The sequence below is a fragment of the Haliotis rubra genome, unplaced genomic scaffold (assembly GCF_003918875.1).
Source record: "Haliotis rubra isolate DU_JTF1 unplaced genomic scaffold, ASM391887v1 Scf1867, whole genome shotgun sequence".
In the NCBI taxonomy this organism is placed as follows: domain Eukaryota; kingdom Metazoa; phylum Mollusca; class Gastropoda; order Lepetellida; family Haliotidae; genus Haliotis; species Haliotis rubra.
The window spans coordinates 18,954-45,066 of NW_025765855.1; the positions used below are offsets into that span (position 1 = coordinate 18,954).

At 38.9% G+C, this 26,113-nt stretch overlaps 1 protein-coding gene and 1 long non-coding RNA gene across 2 annotated transcripts in view; both read left to right on the forward strand.

The window, feature by feature from the left end:
- Positions 1 to 1,450: 1,450 nt before the first annotated feature.
- The window catches only part of LOC124273985 (multiple epidermal growth factor-like domains protein 10), a 55,705-nt gene continuing 31,042 nt past the window's right edge, over positions 1,451 to 26,113 (forward strand). The window contains exons 1-2 of the mRNA XM_046709319.1: positions 1,451 to 1,641; positions 2,067 to 2,204. Of these exons, the coding sequence (XP_046565275.1) occupies positions 1,455 to 1,641; positions 2,067 to 2,204 (325 nt within the window). The 5' untranslated portion in view covers positions 1,451 to 1,454. The remainder of the gene's footprint in view (positions 1,642 to 2,066; positions 2,205 to 26,113) is intronic.
- On the forward strand, positions 15,654 to 20,791 carry LOC124273984. Its single transcript, XR_006897804.1, has 3 exons — positions 15,654 to 15,668; positions 18,037 to 18,132; positions 20,717 to 20,791. It is a non-coding gene; the product is annotated as an uncharacterized LOC124273984 (long non-coding RNA).

The window sequence follows — 26,113 nt, forward strand, 5'->3', positions numbered from 1 at the left end:
CTTGTTATCCATAAGACATGTAAGATGGTTCTTGTATTACTACACCATCCTAAAACTGCCTTTAAAGAGTTTCCTTACAGTCTTGTCGAACATCTCAGCAACCAATCCGTATGTATATCACAGAGAATTCTAGCAGTAGCTACGCATCATTATGGCCATTTAGATCACACTACGAGCATGTAGAACTCTCTCGAAAGTCTTACACCGGAAGCAGAAAACCGGGAGCATAACAATAAGGACATAACCCCCGAGCACAGCTCCTCAGCCCGCTCTCAATAGGCGAAATTACACAGTCTAAGCAAGATGCGAGTTCAAACTACACTCAGCACTTTAAACATTTGTGACCCATAATAATGAAAAGTTAATCAAAGTGACATCTTAATTAACAAAAGACACACTCTCATAACACTACTACATTCAGTTCCATGGGAATTTCAACTTGTCACTATCAGGCAACCAACATTACTATTTTATGTAAGCAGTGAGAGTGGCGGTACAGCCAGTAGGACAGGACACGCCACTGCCAGGTATCGTCATTGATTGTCAGCGATCCATTCATATTATTGTAACGCAATTTGTCAATTCATGGGGAATGTAACATGTTCATTGACAATGAATAATTTAATCGAAATTGAAGACGGCCGTGCGCAGTTTCCGTTTATCTTTGTTTTCCAAAACATTTAATCTGGCAGTGTGCTAATTGGAACGACGTTGCCCCTATCATTTTGGAAAATATAGGTAGATGATGTTCCCATAGAAATATGGTGCAATTAAACATTCATACCCGTCATCTAATGCCGAAAAATCTACAAGCGTCTCTGTAGTCTACAGCGCATATTATACTATACTTCTTTTCAAAAGTTTAGACTCACTTAAAACACTCACTATATGTTATGTATATGTTTATGGTTACATCGAAGATTGTTTCTCCACTAACTATGGGGAACCAACTGCAAACTTTATGCAGATGAATTGCGCCAGGATCATGCATCAAATTGCTGAAAAGCATGTGCAAATATACTGCATGTGAACAGCTGTGTTTTGGTGTAAAAGGTGTGTTGAGAATTCGCCAATTTTCACTGATTATTATCCTTTACTGAACTCATGACAATATTCTTTTCAACGTTTAGAATTTGTTTTACAAAACATCTGTTCATGTGTAAACTGTACCTTTAAACAATATGGAATATTTTGTAAAATTTAGTTTAGAACAGTTGCCTGAAGTAAGTGGCTATATTTACACTAGTGAGTCTAAACTTTTGATAAGAAGTATATTATCACATGCTTCATACACAGTTGAAATCGCTTGAGCCTTCATTTTCCATCATGAGTCCTACTGGCATTAAATACACAGTTAACTTACACAATATTACCCCCACCATTAGTTGTCGACTGAACCAACCACTTTATACCACTGACGAATTAATGTAAATTGAATTTCGTTTCTAGAACTAATGCAAGGCTTTTTTGGTAGGGTAGACCATAACCGGGTCTGCTATCAATGGAGTTCGACCAACCGTCTCAACTCCCCTGTCAACATCAGCTGTGACACACCCACACGTGGACAACATGTCACTGTCCAGCTGCCAACACTGGTCGGCTCGGACTACATCCTCAGTCTCTGTGAAGTGGAAATATATGGTAAAATAATGGCATGAGGAAATATTGTGACTGTCTGGTGACAACAGCTAAGGACGATACATTCGTTCTCAGATCTCAGAAAAGACAAGATCCATCTGTTCATGTGAAGTGGCTGGTTAGTTAGAGTGGCTTCTTCGTCCTTTGTCGAACAGAAAATACGACCGGCTATAGAACCGGACGACCTATCAGACACCTATTCTTAACCCAACAGCACACAGCAGCAAAACTACCCTGGTGTCAGTTAGAGTTTGAGTTTGAGTAATATTTTGCAGAATAATATGATGTAAGTGAACTTTACATATTTGTTGTGTGTTGAATTGAAGTTGAAATTTACTGTTACAATAATCTCGATTATGATATAATTTGTGAATGTGATATTAATCAGTTACATCAAACTGCCAATATGTATTTTCGTGACTTTCCAGAGTGTACTGACGGGAGTTTCGGGCCTGACTGCGGAACCTGGTGTTACTGTAGGAACACATCTGAGGTGTGTGACAAAATCACTGGATACTGTGAGAGTGGGTGCAAGGATGGATACACTGGGACGGGCTGTCAGGAACGTAAGTGCTTGTTGACCCAGACATCGACTCATAACGGGTGTATTTTTGTGTTCGGTTGGCTGTTGTTTAAGGCCGTACTCAGCAATATGCCAGGCTATATGGTGGCGGTCTGTGAATAATCGAGTCTGGGCCAGACAATCCAGTGATTAACAACACGAGCATCGATCTACACAAGTGGGATACGATGACACGTGTCAACCAAGTCAGTGAGCCAGAGCACCCAATCCCGTTGGTCGCTTCTTACGACAAGCATGGGTTGGGTTCTTACCAGGATCTTCACGTGTTTTTTTGTGATGTGAAGTGGTAATATATGGTAAGAAAAGCGTGCTAAAATTTGGGTGGCAGATGTTAAGTGAGACCATTTATCAAGGGGCAGAAACGAAATTTTAGTTTCTATTAAACTTTCTCAATATTTCAGCCACAAGACTGTGGCATTCAAAACGTATATATATGGTGCCTCTTTGTAACATCACTTTATGTCACTATTTGAGGTTTTATATGTTAATATCGGCCTTATGCAGCGGCCGGGTCTTTCGTACCTTTTTACTACTCTCATTATTAAATAAGAGTGTTACTTAAACCCATCTTTGTGTCGTCAGCACCTTCATTACACTTACGACTGTTGATTTGCCTGACAAAACGCCGACTTTGACTTAGTCGCTGTGGCGTAGGAATTTATATGTCGTGTGTAGATTAAGGAACTGCTCAATCTGCGGATTACTCAACTGCCCCGTCCAGAGTCCATCATCCTGCTCAATTCCATGGAATAATCAACAGACAGACAGACAGACAGACAGTATATTTCCAGTACTTCAGGCTCAAGGCGCCTTGTACAAATGCAGATAACAAATTAACATTTGCCCCGTGATATACATGTACATATTGAAATTTGATGACATTTTATAAACAGAAACAGCATGGATCAGATCTGGATTTATTTGAGTTTAAAAGATTTATCATTAGCTAACGGTGTTTAAATCTATCCTACACCATAGGCAGACATTTATACCTTACATTAGAACATGTTTCACATATTATTAAGACGCCCTCTACTTCCCCTAAACGACAGTGTTTACATGAATGTACATGCTATCACTATTTTGGATCTATGACATACATTTACATTAAAGTCATGCAGAGAAATTCCGAATCTATCATAAGCTCTATCTAAACTCTTATCGATTATCTTCCCGTTTGAAACAATGGTTTCACGTTACTGTAGTTACTGAGATAGGGTGATGAAGAAATATCACAGTGCCATTGTTGTCAAAGTATATCCTTCAAAGTTTGTGTAAATGAAAATACAAACAATTGTGAATCTCCAACATCTTGGGATACCCATACATAGCCGGTAACAAACAATAAATTTCTAACACCCACCTGAAACCCAATTATTCTTGCCTTTATCATCAAGTATCTTTAACATTTTATAAAACTGCTATGGATATCTATGTGGCGACATTCTTAGTAACTAAATCCAATATTTAATTACCCTTAATTGACTGTCTACACAAATGCCACTGCGACCAATATCACCTTGGATTGCCTTATTAGAAGCAAACTTACCAACAACTAGTAAATATGAAGTATGGACCTTTTCAATCACAGTTTAGTATTCTCTTTATTAGACAGCACCTCCATATTTCAGAGCAGTATAGGAGAACAGGCATATTTTTTCCATTTAAATGGAACTCAATGTGAGGAAAGATACAAATCTATTTTTTCGCTAATAAAATATAGGGGCATAATGGATTTATTTGCCTAGGTAGCTATTTGCTCACATACCATACCATACCACAGACGAGATCAGTATAGAAGAAAACATAAGACCTAATTATTTGTAATAAGTGATTAATAATAATAATAACAACGTTATTATTATTATTATTAATATTATTATTAATAAGTGACTAGGTTTAAGACAGATGAGCCAAGAAACCATTTTCCATTTTGCAACAACACCATCATTTTTATAAAACATAACATTGGGTTTGCTAAAATTTCCTTCTAATCCCCATTTGGTACAATAGGATTGTAAGACATTTAACTGTCTTTGCAAGCCATTTACAAAAAGAGAGAAAACATTACAACATCACCAGCAAAGAGTAGTTGCATTATGTCTAGAATTTCTTCTGTAACAAATATCCATGACTGTTACTATTTTTGTACTTCAATTGCAAGCTCATTTATGAAGAATATAAAGAGTAAAGGACTTACAATACAGCCCTATCTAACACCACTGGATGTTGAAAGCAGTCAGTTCGTATTATTATCATAGTCAAACGTATTGTTATAATCAGTTCCTTGTATAGGGTTAAGTAGAACCCTAAAGTAAACAAGCCAGTCACTTGGGGATATATTAGCTAATGAAAATGACATTAACGCTTACCAAAGACTATTCGAGGACGTTATGTATTCTCGGAATTTTTCTCATGTAGATTTAAAACAATCAGACAATATAGATCACTTCAATGATATGATAAGCTCTGCTCTATTGTATGCTTCCTCAAATTCTATACCTCCCAGTAATAACAAACCATACCTAAAACCTTTTGAAAACTAATTGCCTAAATTATGCTCACTACGATATGCGTGTAGCTAGGCGTGCATGGATCAACTCCGGTAAACCTCGTGAACTCTGAACAACGTTTGGCCTATAAAGATGAGAAAAGAAAATTCCGATGTCTGCTTCGGAAATAAAAGATCCCATAAAAGAAATGTTAAAAGAAATTAAATTATTAGCTGAATTGGACGTAAACTCTTTCTACAAAACTGTCCGAAAGCAAAGGGCAGTACTTGCAAATGTATCTACACTTTGATTACGGAGGCGAGAGCGGCTCAACGCCCTCTGAAGTATGTAAAATATACCGACCTAGCTGAGTCAGAAACATTTGATGATGATTTCAAAATCACATATCTCAATTGGTTTCAGGAAATTGACAATAGCAGCACTGAGGATTATGATGAGGAACTAGAAAAAGACTTTCTATTTGATGAGATAAAGGATGCTGTTAAGTCTCTTAAGCGAAAACAAATCCCAAGGTCCCGACAAAATTACAAACGAGAATATCATATTTACAGGTGATGTATTCATTAATTATGTATGTAAACTATTCAATCATATGATTGAATCTCAATATGTCCCATACGAATATAGTATTGGAATGGTAATATCAATATACAAAGGTAAAAATGATAAAACCGACCCTCGAAACTACAGAGGTATCACACTAATATCTTGCCTTGGTAAATTATTTGAAAAGCTCTTGCTCAAACGAATTGAAAATAAATTGCTTAAATCAAATCCGGACTTTCTTGATACGTTACAATTTGGATATCGAAAAGAGCATGGAGCCATAATGTCTGTGTTCACTCTCATGGAGAGTATACAATACTATAACCATAGAGTTTCCCCTGTCTTTCCAGCCTTTCTCGACAATGCAAAAGCATTCGACAGAATTTGGCATGATGGTTTATTCTATAAGCTTCATGAACTTGGTATTAGAGGTAATACATGGAAACTGTTACATCACTGTTACACCAATAGCAAATCATTTGTTGCATACCACGGCGAGAGGTCAGATATGTACTTGGTCAAACAAGGTGTTTGACAAGGGAGGGTTATATCCTCTTGTTTTTTTCTCATTTTTATTAATGACCTAATTACATGTTTAAGAGAAGCTGGCTGTGGTATCCCTGTCTTTTGTATGTACGTTCCAAGTGTCTTGCTTGCTGACGATACTACTCTCATAAGCACACTCTCCTAATGGCCTACAGGTATCACTAATATTGTCTCTTCACACGCTTCTAAATGGCGTCTAACATATAACCCATCAAAAAAGTACCATCATCGTTTTAAGCAAAAGAAAAGGCTATGATGTAAACGTCCACTGTAGCATTGGTAACATCCTAATCCCCTTATCAGAATCTACCGTATATGGGGTGTTCTCTTTACAAGTAACCTCTCAACAAAACTAGCAGTGAAAAAGTATTGTCAGAAAGCAAGACAGAATGTAAACTCACTTAGATCTATTGGACTGAATGATTCTGGCCTACATCCAATCACTTGTGTTAAAATATGGCTCAGAATGATTCTTAAAACTAGTCTCTATGGCTGTGAAGTATTAACATACATCAAAGTCCAACAGGCTGACACCTTTGAACAAAGGTCTTGGTAAGTGGTCATGATCAATATTTACCATTGCAAATTTGGGATTATGGTCACTAACTGGGTATATCGATAAATGTAAATTACTATTTCTTGGGCGACTATGTAACACTGAGTGTTACTTTGCAAAAATATATATATATATATATATATATATAAAACTTCTCTGTGACCGTCCCTGTATTGCTTTTTTCCACTGTCGTCCAGAAGTGTTTACAGTCAGTTTTTCCCGGACAAATTGATTTCCTCATTAAGCTTTAAGTTACAGTTCATTTTCTACTGCGTGCAACAATTCTTATATATATTTGTGACAGTAATATATTCCTTTAAGTTAGAATCACATTTGCAGCTTCTAAATTTAGCCAAATATCTGTATTTCTCCGACTTGAATAAATCACACTCCTTATCAAACCATGGAGGCTGATATATGTTCCTAATTGCAAATCCATTGGAAATGGCAACAGCTGACTTTGCTAAATATAATATTATATCTCTGAGCGTGTGTAGTGCTGCATTCACATTAAAAGTATTCTTCAAACACATCTTTACAAATATCGCTACTGAAATGCTTAACATAAGAGGAAACATGTTAAGGGCTTAATTTATATTTAGGAACATGTGAAAGTAATAGTAACTGAACTTTCTTTAAAATCCCCACCAGTAACAATATCTTTTAAAGTACACACCATAGGTAAATGATCCGACTCTGTAGGCTGTGTAACTGACATATCTAAAATCTTTGGAAAACAATCTGTAGACACAAACAAAAAACAAATCAGCAACAACTCTGCAACCGGAGATAAAGGAGATGGAGGTAAAATGAACATTACTATCCATTTTAGATCTCCCTTTCAAAATATGTACCCCATATAGCTTACAGATGTCCAATAAACTTCTACCAAAGTTGTTCACATTTGTGTCAAATTAGTTTCGTATCTTTAGACACAACTAAAATAATCAGAATTATAATTTCCATCTGCTGGTAAATATTTAACCCCATCACGTAAAATATGGTTCAGTTCACACCCAGTTCTAGCAGTAAAGTCTCCACATATGATAAATTTACATGCTTCCTTGTAGTCATGAATGATGTGCATCAGCTGTTCTAAATAATCAATACCATTTTCTTCACATGAATTGTATGTGGGTGAACGCTCAGGATGAATATAAACAAACACCAGGAAGATGGTAAAGGGAAGCAACTTATCCTTAATAGTGAAAAACATGTAAGCATTCCAATGGCTGTAGACTCTTTTTGAAACGATGTGACAATGAATTCCCTATACAAACAGCTAGCCCTCAAGAATATCTGCCACGACTGGAAAAACATTTTGGATTCTTTTTTAGTTTTGGTTACCAAACATTTTGTTTATAATTATCTTAAAAGTCTATCAAACAAATATGCATCTATATTTTCTCAAAACAAGATAAAGTCTGATAGGACTTCCTTTGATTCCATGAATGTTCCATGCACACAGCTTGATAACAATATTTTCGTTATCATGTGTTACCTATCTCAACATCTTTAAGATGAGACAATAACACAGAATTATCACTGGAAACCGGAGTATTTTGGCGCACAAATAACGAATACTCGTTGGAAAGAAAACAGACACTAGTGTAATCACTAGCTGTTTCTTTCGTCCACAATGCTACTATTTGAAATTAAAACATTGGGGCCTCTGCCACATCTCAGTCTATTTTGATGTATGATGCTGAGATTCACTGTCACTCTGTTTGGATGATCTGGCTGATTTGTAGCTCCAATTCCTGCGGTCCCGATTCTTTCGTATATCTGAAACCTCTTCCCATGTATACATAGTGTCATCAGTTATCCGTTTATCATAGCTGAAGTAGGTAAATCTGTTATCCTCGCCTGTCTTTTTTATCATCAAGGGAGATAATCGAGAACATATCTTTCCACTCTATCCGTGAAATCCTCAGTGACTCGAAAGTCAAATCTTTTCAAGCATTGCCTATCAGCCTTTGAAACTTGACATTCTTCTTTGAAAACAAAACTTTAAGATACTTTAGCACTGGTCTCGACCGGATTTGGAGTTTAACCTGTGAGCTCTTTCAGTGCTGACCGGTTCGTCGGGTTCACGATGGTGTGAAGTGGACATAAAATCTGGAATATTGAGCGATGTGATCTGTGCCTGAATCGAACTATGCGTTGTACAGCGCGATCAGAGAGAGTGACTGACTGAATGGATCTGTAAAACAAACTGACCACTTACATTTTGAGCAGATAGTCTGCTCTGGACGATCTCCCGGTACAGAAGCTGTCTTAGGGGTCCGGGATTAGGTTCAATATCCCAGTGTCAAGTGTAGCAGAGTTAGTGACAGCAATAATATGCGGAGACCGATCCGTATAATACCACATACCTGTGTACCGCGACAAAGTGAATGAGGTCGCTTGAAACACCCGATCGATTCTTGCCCTCCAAAGATGGATTTCCCCATGTTGATATATACAAAAGTCTGAATACATATCTGCCTGTTCTCGTTGGAGTTTCAATTTTCGTTCACACCAAAATCAAAACAACCACCATAGAGGTGATCACGTGACTAGGAGAATGATCAACGGCGTCTGTTGGTGAACATAAATCTGCACATTTTCGAGTCAATTTCGAGTAATTTGCGTACATGATAACGTCATAGATGTGTAGCTTCTAAAATGCCATACCTGACGGACTGGGTGGGCTACACACAGATTAATGTAAACACGGTGATACGTAGAGGATACTAAACTACCTTACGTGAATACTATTTTTATTAAACGAGATTTGGTACCAACTCTATTTCGATCGTCTGATACTAAATCTTTTACGAGTTTAATAAAAATTATTTCACAGAAGCGAGCTCAGTATTCTGTTTATTACTCTCAACATAAACTGATAGAAACCGCCTACTGTGTGATGACTCTCAGCTTTTCGTGAGTCAAGCAAGGTCTAATACCATTGTGACAGAGGTAGTAGCATTAGACCTCATATACTGTATAACACATTATGACGTCATACGTCTAGCGGTATTACACTAGTGTAACATTGTCGTAAAAAATTACACTGCAGCATCTTCCACGGAGAGTAATGTCATACAATGTACGGGAACTCGTGAACTCTTGATGTTGGGGATTTATTACTGATTCGGTAACTCAACAACATGTCATTCGTCCATGGACGGTGCAAGATGTGACGAAACGTCACATGTTACTGGCCTGTGGTAGAGGTACTATGCTGGCTTGCCGCATGGAACTCTGGATAGGAGAGTGGGCGTCTGCTAGCCAGTTACATCCGCTCTGCGCATGCCCGACAAGGGACCATTAATAAGGAATGGAGTAATCCTTGTGTCAATATGATACTATGACATCTCCCCATTTTCCGATAAAATAAACTCTTTAAACAATTTTTAGCCTTTAATGTCACTTGATGTTGAAAATTTACGTTGTACTCTTGTGCAAACTTTTAAAGTCTGCAGACGTGGAATTGTGTTCCATTATCTGAGCGAAATTCTTCTGGTACGCCCCATCGAGCGAACATTGCCTTCAACTTGCCCATCACTTGTGAACATGTTATATTGGTTAAGTGAGCAAATTCAAGATACCTTGAGTAATAGTCCACTACTACAAAGAAAGTTCTATCCCTTGGCAAAACACAAATCAGCGGCAATCTTCTGCCATGGTCTTTCTGGAAGTGGGGCGGTCATAAGTGGCTCCTTTCTCTGGGTCGGATGCTTGCGTCTGACAAAAGTTACACTGGCTAACTTTCGTCTTGATATCGTTTGATATCTCTGGCCACCACACACACAATGCTGCTCTTTCCTGGCACTTTATTTACTCCTTGGTGTCCCGAGTGAATTTGCTCAAGATTTCCTCTCGTAGAACTTCGGGAACGATGATACGATCGCGGAACACCAGTAGGTCATCAACTACTGACAGTTTTCCACTCACGACATAGAACTGTGTTACCTCAGATGGTATGCTCTTACTATGCTCTGGCCATCCTGTCTGGGTGAACTGCATAGCACGTTGGATGATTGGGTCATTGCATCATCTTTGATGTGTTGATTTTTCTCGTCGAGATGGGTAGATACAGACTCAAGTAGGTTTTGTAGTCTGGCACGACTAGGTTTTCCCCAGGAGCATACTCTGCTGTGACTTGAAATCTTCTCAAGCGCATCAACAGTATTTGACATCAGGTGGCACGTTGTTGAGATCATACGAGTTGATGAGTGGAACGAGAGGTTTGTGATCTGCTTGCAGTTTGAATCCATCCAAACCTATCAGGTAGGCGACTGAATTTCTCCCACGCCCATACACCAGCTACAGTCTCCTTTTCGATCTGCGCATAACTTGGCACTCCGAACCCGTTAGCGTTCTTGAAGAAAGCCACTGGCCTCCATATGATTCCACCATGCAGCTGTAGCAAAGGCACCTCCTTGACTGTAGCTGCTTGCGTCCCGCACTCACCATGGTTGGCAACTTGGGATCATAGGAATGCCAGTACCGGTGCAACTGATTACCATGGCTCTTACTTTGGAGAAAGCAGACTCTTGATCTAGGCCCCAATGCCACATAGTATCGGCATGTAGTAGATCAGTCATTAATTTCGTAACAGTGGAGATATCCGGCAAAATTTCCCCAAATAGTTCATCAGTCCCCAAGATGCGTCTAAGTTCCTAAATGCCCTTCGGAGATTTCTAATTCAAAGATGGCATCCACCTTGCTTGATTCCGGACTGATTCCACTTTGTTTATTCTGTGTCCGAAATATACAATTTCTGATTTCCGGAACTTGCACTCGTCTTTGTTCAGCTTAAGTCCCGCTTTCTGTATGGCGTTAATTGTGTCGTTAAAGTCTTTTTCATGTTCAGCACTGCACGAACTGTGAATGAGTACGTCATACATTATGACTTCTGTACCGGGTAGACCGTACAAGAGCTCTGTCGTATGTTGCGCTGAAATATCTCTGGAGTTAAGGGAGGTCACTCCAAATGGCATTCTCTTGAAACAATAACGTCCAAAGGGGTCATGAATGTAGTAAGTTTCTGGCTATCTTCATGTAGAGGAATCTGATAATAACCGCTAGAGGCATCCAGGGTTGTGTATCTTGGATCCACATTGCTTTGGAGCAATATCTTCCAATGTTGGCATCATGTAGTGTTCTCTTTCTACACCTTCATTTAGCTTCTTCAGGTCAAGCTTACAAATCCTTACGTTTCCTGATTTCTTGAAGTTACACAGGTACCATTGGGTGCACACACCACTCTGTTGGCTCGGTTATTTTCTTTTTATGATACCGGCATCCTTCATACGTGTCAAATCTTCTTTCCTTTGTCTAACAAAGAAAATTGTAATCTTCGTAACGTTGCAATACTGAAGGGAACTGCCTCAGGTTTCAGTTTTATCTTCACTGGTTCACAATTCACAAGTCCGAAAGGACCAATACCTTGACTGTACTTTGTTTATCTCTTCGTGCTGATTTCATGAATGTTCGGCTTCACCAAAACCCATCTTGTATGAAACATTCCTACTCAGCAGATTGTTATATCCGTCTGTGACATAAACGTTGAACTGTATAATTTCACCATGATATTTTCACCTGTGCAGGAAACAATCCTGAACACCCTATTAGGTGTGAATGTTCAGAAAGTTCACGATCTGGTGGTAGTAACTTTGGTTTGTTGAAAGTTTGTCATAAGTTTCTCCTGAAATCACCGTGGTGTCTGGACCGGTGTCAACCTTGAATTCAACAGGTGTGTCTTGAACATAAAATGTAACCATCCATGCATCATTATCATCTTCACAGCTGACAGATCCAATATAGAATCCCTTGCCTGATCATCGGACAAAACGTCTGTCTCTACACTGTGAACATTTTGTTTTCTATTGCTTGTACACATCTTGGCATAATGTCCTTTCTTGTTACATACAGGACATGTCTGACCACTAGCGCGACACCGTCCTGAATGAAGATGACCACAAAGTGAACAGGGCTTATTGAGACCGTATGATTGATGATTCCTTTGGTTTCCATGGTTACCATTACTTCCATGATGAAAACCTCGTGGGGAGGCCAAATCTTCTACCTCTATGGGCATTAAAGTTCATATTTCTGGAATTTCTACCTCTTACCTCTTCTTAAGTCTGAAAATTGTTTTGATTCTTGATTTGAGACTTGGACTAGTTCCGTTTCCCTGGCTGTCTGCATAGTCTGATCCAATGTTAATCCAGGAATTAATTGCATCCGTTCTGAAACTTGTCTGTCAGAAATTCCAATGACAATCCTGTCACGAATACTTCATCATCACGCATATTCCCAAATTCACAGTACTCTGCAAGTTCGTACAACGAGCGTATAAACGCTTCCACACTTTCACCCGATCGTTGATTGAGTTGGTGAAACTTGGTTTCTCGTGAACCACATTCCGTTTTGGAACAAAATGTTCATCGTATTTCTGAATCACTTTGTCAAATTTCCCATCACCTTCTTCGTCAAATGTAAAAAGAGTTCATAATGTGTTCCCCTTCCTTTCCCATTGCGTAAATTAGTGAGCTTTTTCTGAACATCTGACTGTTTATCCACCTTTTGTCGCGGAACGAAATCTCATGAACCGTTGCCGCCATTGGGGCCACTCGGCCGGTGTAAGAAATCTATGGACGAAAACGTGCCATCTTTCTTAATTACGTCTTCAGTACTTTACTCTGACACCATGTCATAGAATACGGGAACTCGTGACCTTGATATATAGGGATTTAGTAATTGATTCGGTAACTCAACAACATGTCATACAAGTTCGTCCTGGTGCGGTTTCCCGCGGCGTCTGCTAGCCAGTTACATTCGCTCTGCGCATGCCCGATAAAGGGAGCATTAATTGAGAGTGGAGTAATCCTTGTTTCAATATGATACTATGACAAGTAATAAAATCACAGATCACACGGATACCATACGAATGGGTTCTTCTAACAGATTCTCACTGTCTGGGGTATATGGTGAATGTCTCTACAGTTTTGGTAATGAACCTTCCAGCGTGGGCAACAGAGTGTAGTTGGAAGTCTAGTCTAGTCCCTGCTATTTATTACTGCAAGGGGTGATGGGAAATCATGCTTTTGATTGGAATGATAAAGTGGGCAGCCATGATGACATTATTAGTGGTGTTAAAGTAAGGGGCGGTGGGGTAGCCTAATGGTTAAAGCGTTGGCTCGTCACGCCGAAGGACCGGGTTCGAATCCCCACATTGGGTACAATGTGTGAAGCCCACTTCTGGTGTCCCCGCCGTGATGTTGCTGGAATATTGCTAAAAGTGGCGTAAAACCAAACTCCAGTCAGTCAGTCAGTGTTAAAGTAAGTTGAAAACGATTTTTGTCGCTTGCTTAACATAATGGTGCGAGGCAAATGAGTGGATCGGCCCACCAAACCTGTTCCAGGAATTTCCAGTTCACGACTCCACTTACATGTATTACTGACTGGATTTTAAACCCCAAATACAACACAAGTCCAGTCTTTAATTCGCTGTCTCAAAAAAGTGTATTGAAACAAAGTACAGTGTCGCATGAACTCATTTAAAAGATAAAGAACTTGGACCCATGTATAAATATTATAGGGGCGAAACTAATATTTTATTACAATACATACAGGGGAGAGCCAATAATATTTCTTATATATGACACCATATCACACTGTTCCGGTATCTTATGTACCCAACTATGACGCCCCGTTGTCTTGTCAAAAACGTATTTTGAAAATGGAATGCTAAAAGGGTATGTACGCCCTCTGATTTTATGGTCTCAGTTTGAACAAAGTTGGAAATACCGTTTGTTAGTATAATTATAACTCTTTTCGAATTATTTACGTTGGGTTTTGGGTGGTTTTTTCGGTTTTCTTTTTTTCATTTTTGAGAGAAACACCCAAACTAGGTGTTTCAGTTTAGTTTGAATATATAAGAGCAGACATACGCGGATTAGCCCGTATGTCAATCTTTTCACACAAATAAAATATGTCAGATTTTCAACAAACTCCCTTTATATTTTCTCGTTTAGTCGTTGTTCAGTTGAGATAAACTAAACTGTACATTGTCTTTAATTTAGGGTTAATTCTTTAATAGACGTCCTACTTCTCTCTTAATAAATTTAAAGACACACCCAAAACCTGTTACTGGGTTCGAATCCCCGTTCGCCTTGATTTTGTCTCTAGCTATATGTGTGTCTGCACCATTTTCATTTCACCAAAATTTCAAACTTTTGGAAACTATATGAATTTTGGCAACCTCTCAGTTGAGGTATATCTGGAACACTTATTGTGTTATAACTGGCATCATGGTGGGTGTGTAGATGTGTCTGTTCACATTTGGGAGCTCTTGGTAGAAGCACTGGCCAGTTACTCTCTCTGTGCTGGTAAACATTGTATATTCGCTTTTAGAGGTACTCAACCTTTGTAAATACAACTTGTACATGTTTACATTTAAATAGCGTGGATGGCATTGTCTAGTGTTTCCAAAGTACCTTTAAAATCCATTTGCTTTGTCTTTGGCATTGCATCCCTGCTGCATTACGTTTGTCTATTTTTAATAAACATGCATGTAGTCACGTCCGCTATAAAACAATTGGACAGTTTCTGAACCCTCTCCTCTGTAATAGAGGCAGTAGTCGCTTAAGCGGTGTTAGTTAAGCAGCTTTCGGCAGAGACATCTTTCTGTAAAGATGCCATTAGTATTGAAAGTACTTTTGTCCATAACTTGCACAAAAATCCAATCAGAAATTTAGCTCTTTAAATAGTATTTTTGAAGAGAAGGACAATCGAAAATCATTATCGTTATGTGTGGCCGGACCTCACAATAGGGAAATATGTATTTCGATGTTGTAATTTTGTATGTTGAATATATTTCACCCTAACAGGCATCTGACAACATATTTTAAAACATATAATATATTACCCGGGCACGGGAACTCAGATGGGTGGTTGGTGAATTAAAGGAAAGGGAAGGAAAAAGAAAGAAAAGTTGAAATTACCGTAATTTATCAAATAATTTTAAAACTATATTTATTTGGTTTTAAATATAGAGCATGCTGACGAACACTTCCTACTGTTACAGAAGCTACTGTTGTGACGTGTCTTGGTGTAGGAAAATACACAAAACACGATGCTACAAATATCGTTACAGCTTGTCCTGAGGGACGCTATGGTTCTGGCTGCATGGAGACGTGTGGACATTGTACTGAGGAGATCAGAACTGTCACAATGTGAATGGGACTTGTAGTCATGGCTGCCAGGAGTACTGGAGTGGGAACATTGTGTAAAGGTTTGTATTTCTTTCCTGGCACTCACTGTATAACTCTCTTTAAGGAACATAAATTGTACTCATAACTGACAAGATGCAGGAACACGTTCTAGCAAATATCTTTATAAACATGTCCCTTACTGTTTTACTGCTGGAACAAATACCATATATTATATCATGATTTAGTCACAATTGTATTACAATCAACTCAGCTTATAGCAGAGATTTCTTATGGATGTGGAAAGGGTTTGTCGCTTCCATTATGGATGTGGAAAGAGTTCTTTTGGTTTCATTATGGGTGTGGAGAGGGTTTTGTCGCTTCTGTTATGGATGTGGAGAGGGTTTTGTCGCTTCTGTTATGGATGTGGAGAGGGTTTTGTCGCTTCTGTTATGGATGTGGAGAGGGTTTTGTCGCTTCTTGTTATGGATGTAGAGGGGGTTTAGTCGCTTCTGTGATGGATGTGGAGGGATTTTGTCGCTTCTGTTATGGATGTGGAGAGGGTTTGTCGCTTCTATTATGAATGTGGAGAGGGTTTTATCGCTTCTGTTATGGATGTGGAGAGGGTCTTGTCGCTCTGTTATGGTTGTGGAGGGGTTTGTCGCTTCTGTTATGGATGTGGAGAGGGTTTGTCGCTTCTATTATGAATGTGGAGAGGTCTTTGTCGCTTCTGTTATGGATGTGGAGAGGGTTTGTCGCTTCTGTTATGGATGTGGAGAGGGTTTGTCGCTTCTGTTATGGATGTGGAGAGGGTTTGTCGCTTCTGTTATGGATGTGAGAGGGTTTGTTGCTTCTGTTATGGATGTGGAGAGGGTTTTATCGCTTCTATTATGGATGTGGAGAGGGTTTTGTCGCTCTGTTATGGATGTGGAGAGGGTTTGTCGCTCTATTATGGATGTGGAGAGGGTTTGTTGCTTCTGTTATGGATGTGGAGAGGGTTTGTCCTTCTGTTATGGATGTGGAGAGGGTTTTATCGCTTCTGTTATGGATGTGGAGAGGGTTTGTTGCTTCTGTTATGGATGTGGAGAGGGTTTGTCGCTTCTATTATGAATGTGGAGAGGTCTTTGTCGCTTCTGTTATGGATGTGGAGAGGGTTTTGTCGCTTCTGTTATGGATGTGGAGAGGGTTTGTCGCTTCTGTTATGGATGTGGAGAGGGTTTGTCGCTCTGTTATGGATGTGGAGAGGGTTTGTTGCTCTCTGTTATGGATGTGGAGAGGGTTTTATCAGCTTCTATTATGGATGTGGGAGAGGGTTTTGTCGCTTCTGTTATGGATGTGTGGAGAGGGTTTGTCGCTTCTGTTATGGATGTGGAGAGGGTTTGTCGCTTCTGTTATGGATGTGGAGAGGGTTTGTCGCTTCTGTTATGGATGTGGAGAGGGTTTTATCGCTTCTGGTTATGGATGTGGAGAGGGTTTGTTGCTTCTGTTATGGATGTGGAGAGGGTTTGTCGCTTCTGTTTGTAAGGTGTGGAGAGGGGTTTGTTGCTCTGTTATGGATGTGAGAGTAGGCTTTGCCAGCTTCTGTTATGGATGATGGAGAGGGTTTTGTCGCTTCTGTTATGGATGTGGAGAGGGTTTGTCGCTTCTGTTATGGATGTGGGAGAGGGTTTTATCGCTTCTATTATGGATGTGGAGAGGGTTTTATCGCTTCTGTTATGGATGTGGAGAGGGTTTTATCGCTTCTATTATGGATGTGGAGAGGGTTTTATCGCTTCTGTTATGGATATGGAGAGGGTTTGTCGCTTCTGTTGTGTGGATGTGGAGAGGGTTTTGTCCTTCTGTTATGGATGTGGAGGGATTTTGTCGCTTCTGTTATGGATGTGGAGAGGGTTTGTCGCTTCTGTTATGGATGTGGAGAGGGTTTGTCGCTTCTGTTATGGATGTGGAGAGGGTTTTATCGCTTCTATTATGGATGTGGAGAGGGTTTGTCGCTTCTGTTATGGATGTGGAGAGGGTTTTGTCGCTTCTGTTATGGATGTGGAGAGGGTTTGTCGCTTCTGTTATGGATGTGGGAGAGGGTTTTATCGCTTCTATTATGGATGTGGAGAGGTTTTGTTACTTCTATCATGGATGTGGAGAGGGTTTTGTTACTTCTATTCCATTTGTAGCTGAGTCAGGATAGATAAAATTCTAAATTTATTATGAAACATTGATCCATTTCAAGAATACATGAAACATAAAGTAGATTATACAATAACTATATCAATAGACATTCCACTTCTTAGCAAATATCCCATAGATTTGGGCGTTTCTCAGTACATTAGCGCAATACAATGTGATTAAGAGCATGTGTCGTGTGTTCTGACAGCACGTTCTGTAGTTACTGTAGGTTAATTCAAATGTGTGCACATCCAATAACTGTTTCATCCGATAACATTTTTTTATGATTAGCTCGTGAGTGTCACTGTGCAAGCGACGGATGTGATGCCGACTTCCGGTGCCCAAGTGGCTGTCTCCAGGGCTGGTCAGGCCCCACTTGTCAGAGACGTGAGTAGAACACTATGTCTGTGGTTTGATTTGAAGCTATGCTAAGATCATGTGACCCAGGATTAAACATTTGCTCGTCTACTCTTATATATATCATGCACATGTGTACAAGGTTTCTCAGTACGATAACGGTTCAAACGGTTCAAATGGGATCATAAAGGGATGAATAAAGCGCGAATTTTGGGGAATTAGCTCTGCTTGGCAAGAGGTCTGCCCATACCAACCCACACACACAACATAACACCTGAGTAAATAAACAAGGAGTTTATTACACAGCAGTCACTTAACGATTTTACATAATCAGTCAATAATAGCATAGTTTCAATTAATTATTAGAACATTATTATTATCACAATGCAATCAGATATCAAAGTACATAAACATCACATGTAGATTCGTTATACACGACACATACTACATTAATCGCGATACATATTCCAATGTACACAACAATAGTTCACTACACTACACATCACCCCAGTGGGGTTCATACAATCTACATTCTGCAACGATCCCAAACAGCATAATATTCACAACGTAATACAATAGTTAAAAATATCCGACACACTCTATACGCTCTCTATAATAATCACAAAACAGTGTAGTGTCAATCAGTATTAAATAAACAATCATAAACTGTAAAACAGTAGATATGAGACACATACTAAGGGATGCCTCGTTCCACATAAACCTGAAGGTACTGCCAAGGGTGGTAACTTATAGTTAAGGTATTTACAATAGGTTAAAGTTAACATAGAATAACAATAGTATGTCAAAGTAGAAGGAAGCAAAGTTTCTTACCTGAGTGAATTTACTAGACAGCCTCCCCTGAGTTGTGACTGTCATCCGTAATATATATCTATTCTATCTATCACAAATAATCGCGTTTACAGATGAAACTTACAATAACATTGTTAATGTGAACGTGAGATTATGTCATTTAGTTGGACTGAAGCATTGATGGCCAGTCGCGAGTATGCCACGAAGGTATATGTGGCACGCACGTGATTTGACCAACGTGGAATACAAACAGCCGTAAAGACAGATAAACGTAATGCACCTTGGTTTCTGTTAGCTTTAGAGATACTTGTCCCGTATTAAGTCCGATGCTCGTTATCAATGTGACCTTGGCAGGTTTAAGATTGAAGAACGTAGTCGGTTAGTCTGTAATATTTCCTGTTTTCAATAACGCATATCGTTATAACATATTGGTAAAACTTTGTCTAGTTTTTCCGTGTTAATATTAATATGCAAATGAAAAAAGGTCAGCCTCGGTACTACCTTCAGTTTTTACGAAGAAGCATGGCTTCGACCTTGTCGGAAAGACTACCGCCCGTATCCCCTTAACCCTAGCCTAACCCTTACCCTAACCCTAACCCTAATCCTGATAATTTAATGTCTGTATGAACAATGTCCTTTATTTTATGGCTTCTAGTCAAATCATATTACCTGAATATATACAAATCTGTTCCCTCATCGTTAAGATGTAGGGAGATACGGGCGGAACTCTTACCACCTTCTCTACTGGGGATCTAAACAAAGTCCCATAGGCTTTCCCTAAACAAGTAAATGGGACAATATTGCTGTGCCTATTTTAAAAATCGTCTATGCCCAACAATCAGTGTGTTAACTTCACACATACAGGCTTGTAACACAGAGGACTGCCACCAAGGTACATACTGTCACTGACGGGACCTTAGCTTATCACAGTAAATACTTTAATGCCTTACAATCATCTGTGACTTCATATGAAGGCAAGGCATCCCTGGAGATGTAATTTAGCAAAGCTCAAAACAGTGTTGATAGCGAATGTTCAGGTAATGATGAGCGTGTCCAGGGCCAAATCGGCGCGCGCTTCAACACCCACAAAGGCAAGCCATCTGAACAGAACAATGTCAACATTTTGTTCAGTTTACAATAAGGAAAATATTTGTTTTCAGCCATTTTAGATAAATATACAAATGTCATTAATTGAGACTCAAACTCCACTTCCGAAAAATGATGAGAGTCCTGATCTGAACTCAGCAGAAGATCTTTGGGATAACCTTGGCTAAACGAAAGAGTGAGCTGGAGACCATTTAGTTCTAAACCTAAATCAGCTGACAAAGGCAGTGCACCGGTAACAGCAGATGGAAATGTTGGAAATAAGACTTTGACGATCAGCGTGAGGGGACGACTTAAACGCTAGAGTTGTGGACATTCAAGATACTGATTGTAGGTTGATACGTGCTGACCCTACATAATATGACAGTCCGTATGGTGGTGTTGGTTGGCGTTGCTGATACTATTCATGGAGGTTTTCAGACATGTGGCACCCAGTTCATTTCAATTGTTTTTCTTGCTCATTGACACATACTGTAAATAGTATATTGAATTGTCCATTATTGTGTATGTTGTTGCCATATGAGCATTCATAGAATTGTTCCTCATTTTCAATCATTGTCATTTTACAACAATTATCTGTCATAATATGTCAAATTAGCTATTTCATTACAGTTAATCATTGACAAGTTCTGATTGACTAGTCAGAATATGATAACCCCCAAATGAAATAATATAACAAACCTAACGTGTCTGTTACCAGGAAATATAGCTCTGAACAAACCAACAGAACAAAGCGGCACTGTCAATGACTGTCGGTGGGCGAACACAGACGCCATGAGAGACGTGTGGGGACAAGACTTCCTCCCCTGGCTGTGGACGGTGTGGCTAACAGCAGGTACTGGTCAGGGACATGTACACACACAAGGACAGGTCAAAACCTACATGGTGGACAGTCGACCTGGGAGAGACTCACCTCATCACCAATCTGAAAATATTCTTTTCACATCCACGCAAGTATTATGAACACACTGTACAGAAAAGAATCACAACTCACTACTCAATGAAAGCTTCATTTGAGAGTTAATTACATACCAAGTTGGATAGAGATACTATATTCATCTGTATAACAGAGTGTACTGAAATCAACAATGTTTCAATGTGGTTAATATCTGTGATAGGATTTGAGGAATATACCATTAGAATATTTGTAACAGAGGTATGATCAATCAATAAACCGATTGATCGATCTACCGAATGCCCAAGCAATCAATCAATGAACCAGTTAGATCAGAGGTATTCAGATGTAATGACACACATTGTTCATAACATTTTGTTACAATGCCTGCCCAGTTAATACCATATGTTCAATGAATCCAACGACTCAATACAGTTTTCCTGAGATGAATTTCACAAATGCTTCCGTTGCAATGATTGTGTTGAATTTCAATGGATCATTCCAATCTGCTAAAGATAAGTATCAGTCTGAATGAATATAGACTTGGCACTACTATTGCATAACTCTGTGCTGCTTTGGGGAAAGAGGTTTGCAAGCTAAAGATGTAAGTGCCATGACTCTACCCCTTAGATCATTCATTTACCAACCTTGATCTGCCTCACCATGTCATATTGACGTCTTGATGTACATTGTGTATTTGTATAATTCTAGGACGAATGAGAGGTTTCATCGTACGGGTTGACAATCGTACCTGCTATCAACAGAGCCAGCCCGACATTCCCACCTCCCCCGTCAACATCAACTGTGTGACACCAATACGTGGACAACATGTCTCTGTCCAGCTGCCAACACTGACCGACTCGGAGTACATACTCAATCTCTGTGAAGTGGAAATTTATGGTAAATAATGCATGCTGCAATTTCTCACTGGATACTGCGTTTGTGGGTGCCGTGATGGATACACTTGGACAGGCTGTCAGGAAAGTACTCGCAGGTTGCCCCGATTACCAACCTATAACGACTCGATATTGTAATGTGTAGTGGTAATATATGGTAATATATGTTTCTGTCTCTATACATTGTCGACTGCTAAGAGATCTATGTGAAATATTTATTCGATTAGGATAACATGTGACATAGTAACTTGATAACACTGAAATTGTTATTATGCTTGAATTTGTTTACTATTCACTTTAGTAAAACCAATACCAATAAATGTTTGTTTGTTTCTTACCAGAGTGCGCTGACGGAGTTTCGGGTCTGGCTGCAGTTCCTGGTGCTACTGTAAGAACACATCTGAGGTGTGTAACAAAACCACTGGACACTGTGAGAGTGGGTGCAAGGATGGCCGTAACGGGACTGACTGTCAGGGACGTAAGTAGATATCTCTTTAGAGTCAAATGAATGAGTGTTGCACTGAGAAAGATAGGTCTATTAAATTCCTGAAAGATTTGCTTAATGCTAGATAGGTTCCCTTACGAATAGCATGGATTTGTATATTTTAAAGTAAACAAAAGAAAGGATAATTATGAATGTTTCCGTGTTGTGTTGTCCAACAAGTGAAAAAACGTCCTAGATGTCACAAAACATGCTCGAAAATATTTCAGGATAATCACGATGTTAACTCTTAAATATTTGAAGGACATGTCAAATGTGACGGCAGTCATGTTACAAGTCCATGAAACCAACTTTACGAATTTTAACTTTCGGAAATACTTGATCCACTTCTTTATTTTATCCCTGAACATATCATTCGGCACGACAATATGTTGGTTGGTTGTTTTGTTGCTTAACACCGCACTCAGCAATATTCCAGCTATATGGCAGCGGTCTGTAATAATCGAGTCTGGACCAAACGGTCCAGTGATCAACAGCATGAGCATCGATCTATGCAATTGGATACTATGACATGTCCCAGTCAGTGAGCCTGACTACCCAATCTTTCAGTTTGGGACTTGGCGATATCATGTTGGGGAAATTCTTAAAGAATGTTATTTCCAATAGATTTTGCATTACTTTCGCAGGGCTCCAGATAAGGGCCGTATCGGCGTATGAACGGATAAAAATATGCACGATACGGTAGGAAATAATTAAGAAAACGTAGCAGATACGCACCACAGCAATTCCGTACTGTCTTAGAATCATTTACAGACGTATTTATCTTGAAAAAGTATTGTTTTATTGGTTATTGACCGTTTACACCAGAATAGCAATGCTGCCGTGCATATATGAAACGAAGCACAAGTTTAATGATAGACCATAAAATTCCAATGTACTCTTATTATTTTCCAGTACTCATATATTGAAAAAATAAGGAGTACGTACTCCTGATGTTGAAAAATTATCTGGAATCCTGCTTTCGATATGGTATCAAGCAATGATTTACTTTATGAATCAAAATAAAATTTGTTTTGTCACTGTAACAATGACTTATTCTTGTATTTTATCTAAGTCCTTCAACAAAGAATAGCTGACCAAATGCGGGTATTAATATTTTCCTGATGCTTATTGCCATGAGCTGGTGTTTTTGTATCAAAATACTGACACCGGAACATGCGTATGTCTTCACCCCCAAGGTTATGGTTAAGGTCCCTGACAGGGGCATATTTACCATTATAAAAAAAGCCCTGTCTTGCACATGATTGTTGCTAAAAAGGCTGGCAAGTCCTCAATACTATCTAGATATAAAGCTTTGCAACCTATAGGGCTTACACGAAGAAATGGCTTGCTACGCGCCTGCCTGAGTGCACGTTTCACAATGGCTGTCCCTAACAAACGGGATGAGTACTGTACACATGTGACCTTTGAAAGGCCTTTAAAAATATTTCAGCCTAAATTAACCCATTCTGTAAAATCTTATTTCATCGAGCATGAAATAAATGCTGATACTGCAAAGATGATAATCTACACAATTCTGAGATTCCAACCACATACAAATCAGATCCCAGCGCCCTGGACATTCGATACTGGCGAATTCAGAGCCCATGTAGACATTGACAGCATCACCTTCACAACTGGTGAGACAAAGTAATATGAGAGTACCCGGCTCGTTATGGATAACAAGTTTAAATCCTTAAAATAGAATGTAGAATTCCTTAAGTCAATGATCAGTCAAGGAGATGTTTCATCATTTATTGTGAGGTCAAGTGTGTTATTCATAAATACATATGCATAAAAGATATTCAAACAATAATTTTAATATACACATTTTGATGGGGAATTAGCATCTCAAACGGTAGAACTTGTATGTATACCAGATATAATATTTCTTCTTTCAACCTAACTTCATATAATAATCATAATAAAAAATCATTCATACAAATCATTGTAACACAAATCACAAGTATACCCTCAGCTGTCGTCATATAAAACATATATACATGATATTTGGCCACTGAACCAATTTGTTCACTATCAGCATATTAGTGATGTAAAGTATATCTAATGTGTCCATACATGAGTGCAATACAGGGCACAACTAATCCATGACAGCACATCTAGTTCACTTTACATATTCAATTAACGACTGAGATATATGCATGTCAATGTTCATGCAAAATAGAAGCATACACATGATATCGCCACTAAAAACATATACATGATATTGCCACTTTCTATTCATAAAAAATATATTCCAGTCATGTCATTATCTGACAGAATTCGTAGAGTTGTACCAAAGAACTTACCTTAAAAATAGATTGTAGAATTGCTTAAGTCAATGATCAGTCAAGGAGGTGTTTCATCATTTATTGTGAGGTCCAAGTGTGCCGATCGGGGAAATCACTGACGACCTCTTTTTATAGCCGAAAACATCACTGATCAATGTTGGAATTCTTTGCGATTGTCCAAAAACATATAATACGGTAATTATGATTTTGGTTGGTTGACATAGATCAAACAGTTAATGATTGGACAAGCGCGAAACGAGTTTTGAGGGGTAGTCACCTGACCGTGACAGGATAATTGCATCAGTTTAATTACGGTTTGTTTTACAACCCTTGACTGGATTAGTTTTAAAGCTGACGTCAGAGGACCGTGTCACAATGGTAATTATCTCAATTAGGGTCAGATTTATTGCAGTTTGTTTCTACAGTTGGTGGCCTGCGGACATCTGCACGGTGGTCATTAAGACATTTACTGAATTGCAATAAACAATGGATTGAGTTTTAAGTTGACACTTTCAATGGTATATGGCTTATGTTAATTATCTTTGCGAAGTGCGTTACATCAGCTGAGCCATGACATGAAGTGACGTTTCAATATTACAACTCTTTAAAATGGAAGTGAAATTTGTGGCAAATATATATAAAATACATACATGCAGAAAGATATACAAATATGAAGAATATAATGATAAATTGTGCACTGTCACAGTAATATGAGAGAACCCATATGATATGTTGTATCCTTGTGACTTTGTGAATATCTTGGGTTGTAAAGCTGTACCATAGAATAATGAAACATACTGCTCAGTAACTCTTGTGAAACTCAGTGTTAACAATCAGCAACCGTTTCACTCTTTGCTCACTCTTTCACTCACTCTCTGCTCACTCTTCACTCACTCTGCTCACTCTTTCCTCATCTCCTCTTTGGCTCACTCTTTACTCCTCCTCTGCTCCTGCTTTCACTCTTGGCTCCTCTTTCACTCATACTCTGCTCACTCTATTCTCACTCACTCTGCTCGCTCTTTCAATCCCTCTGCTCGCTCTTCTTTCACTCACTCTCTGCATCTTTCCTCACTCTCCGGCTCACTCTTTTCACTCACTCTGCTCACTCTTTCGCTCACTCTCTGCTCACTCTTTCACTCACTTCTCTGCTCACTCTTTCACTCACTCCTGCTCACTCTTTCCTCACTCTCTGCTCACTCTTTCACTCATTCTCTGCTCACTCTTTCTCTCACTCTCTGCTCACTCTCTGATAGCATCAATTTTCGCAAATAAATATCAATAAATAACAAATAAATAACAACAACCATAACAATAATATGTAATGTTTCATCGCCATCTTAATAGCCAACAAATAAATATCTTAATAAATATCTTGGCTGACAACAAGCTCGTTCTCATAAATATAGCAATAACTTAAATAAATATGTAATAAATATGATAAATAACAAATGTTTGTCATCATAAATAAATGTCGCCATTAAATGTCTTATTAAATAAATAAACAACAATAAATGTACATAGTTTCTCTTAATAT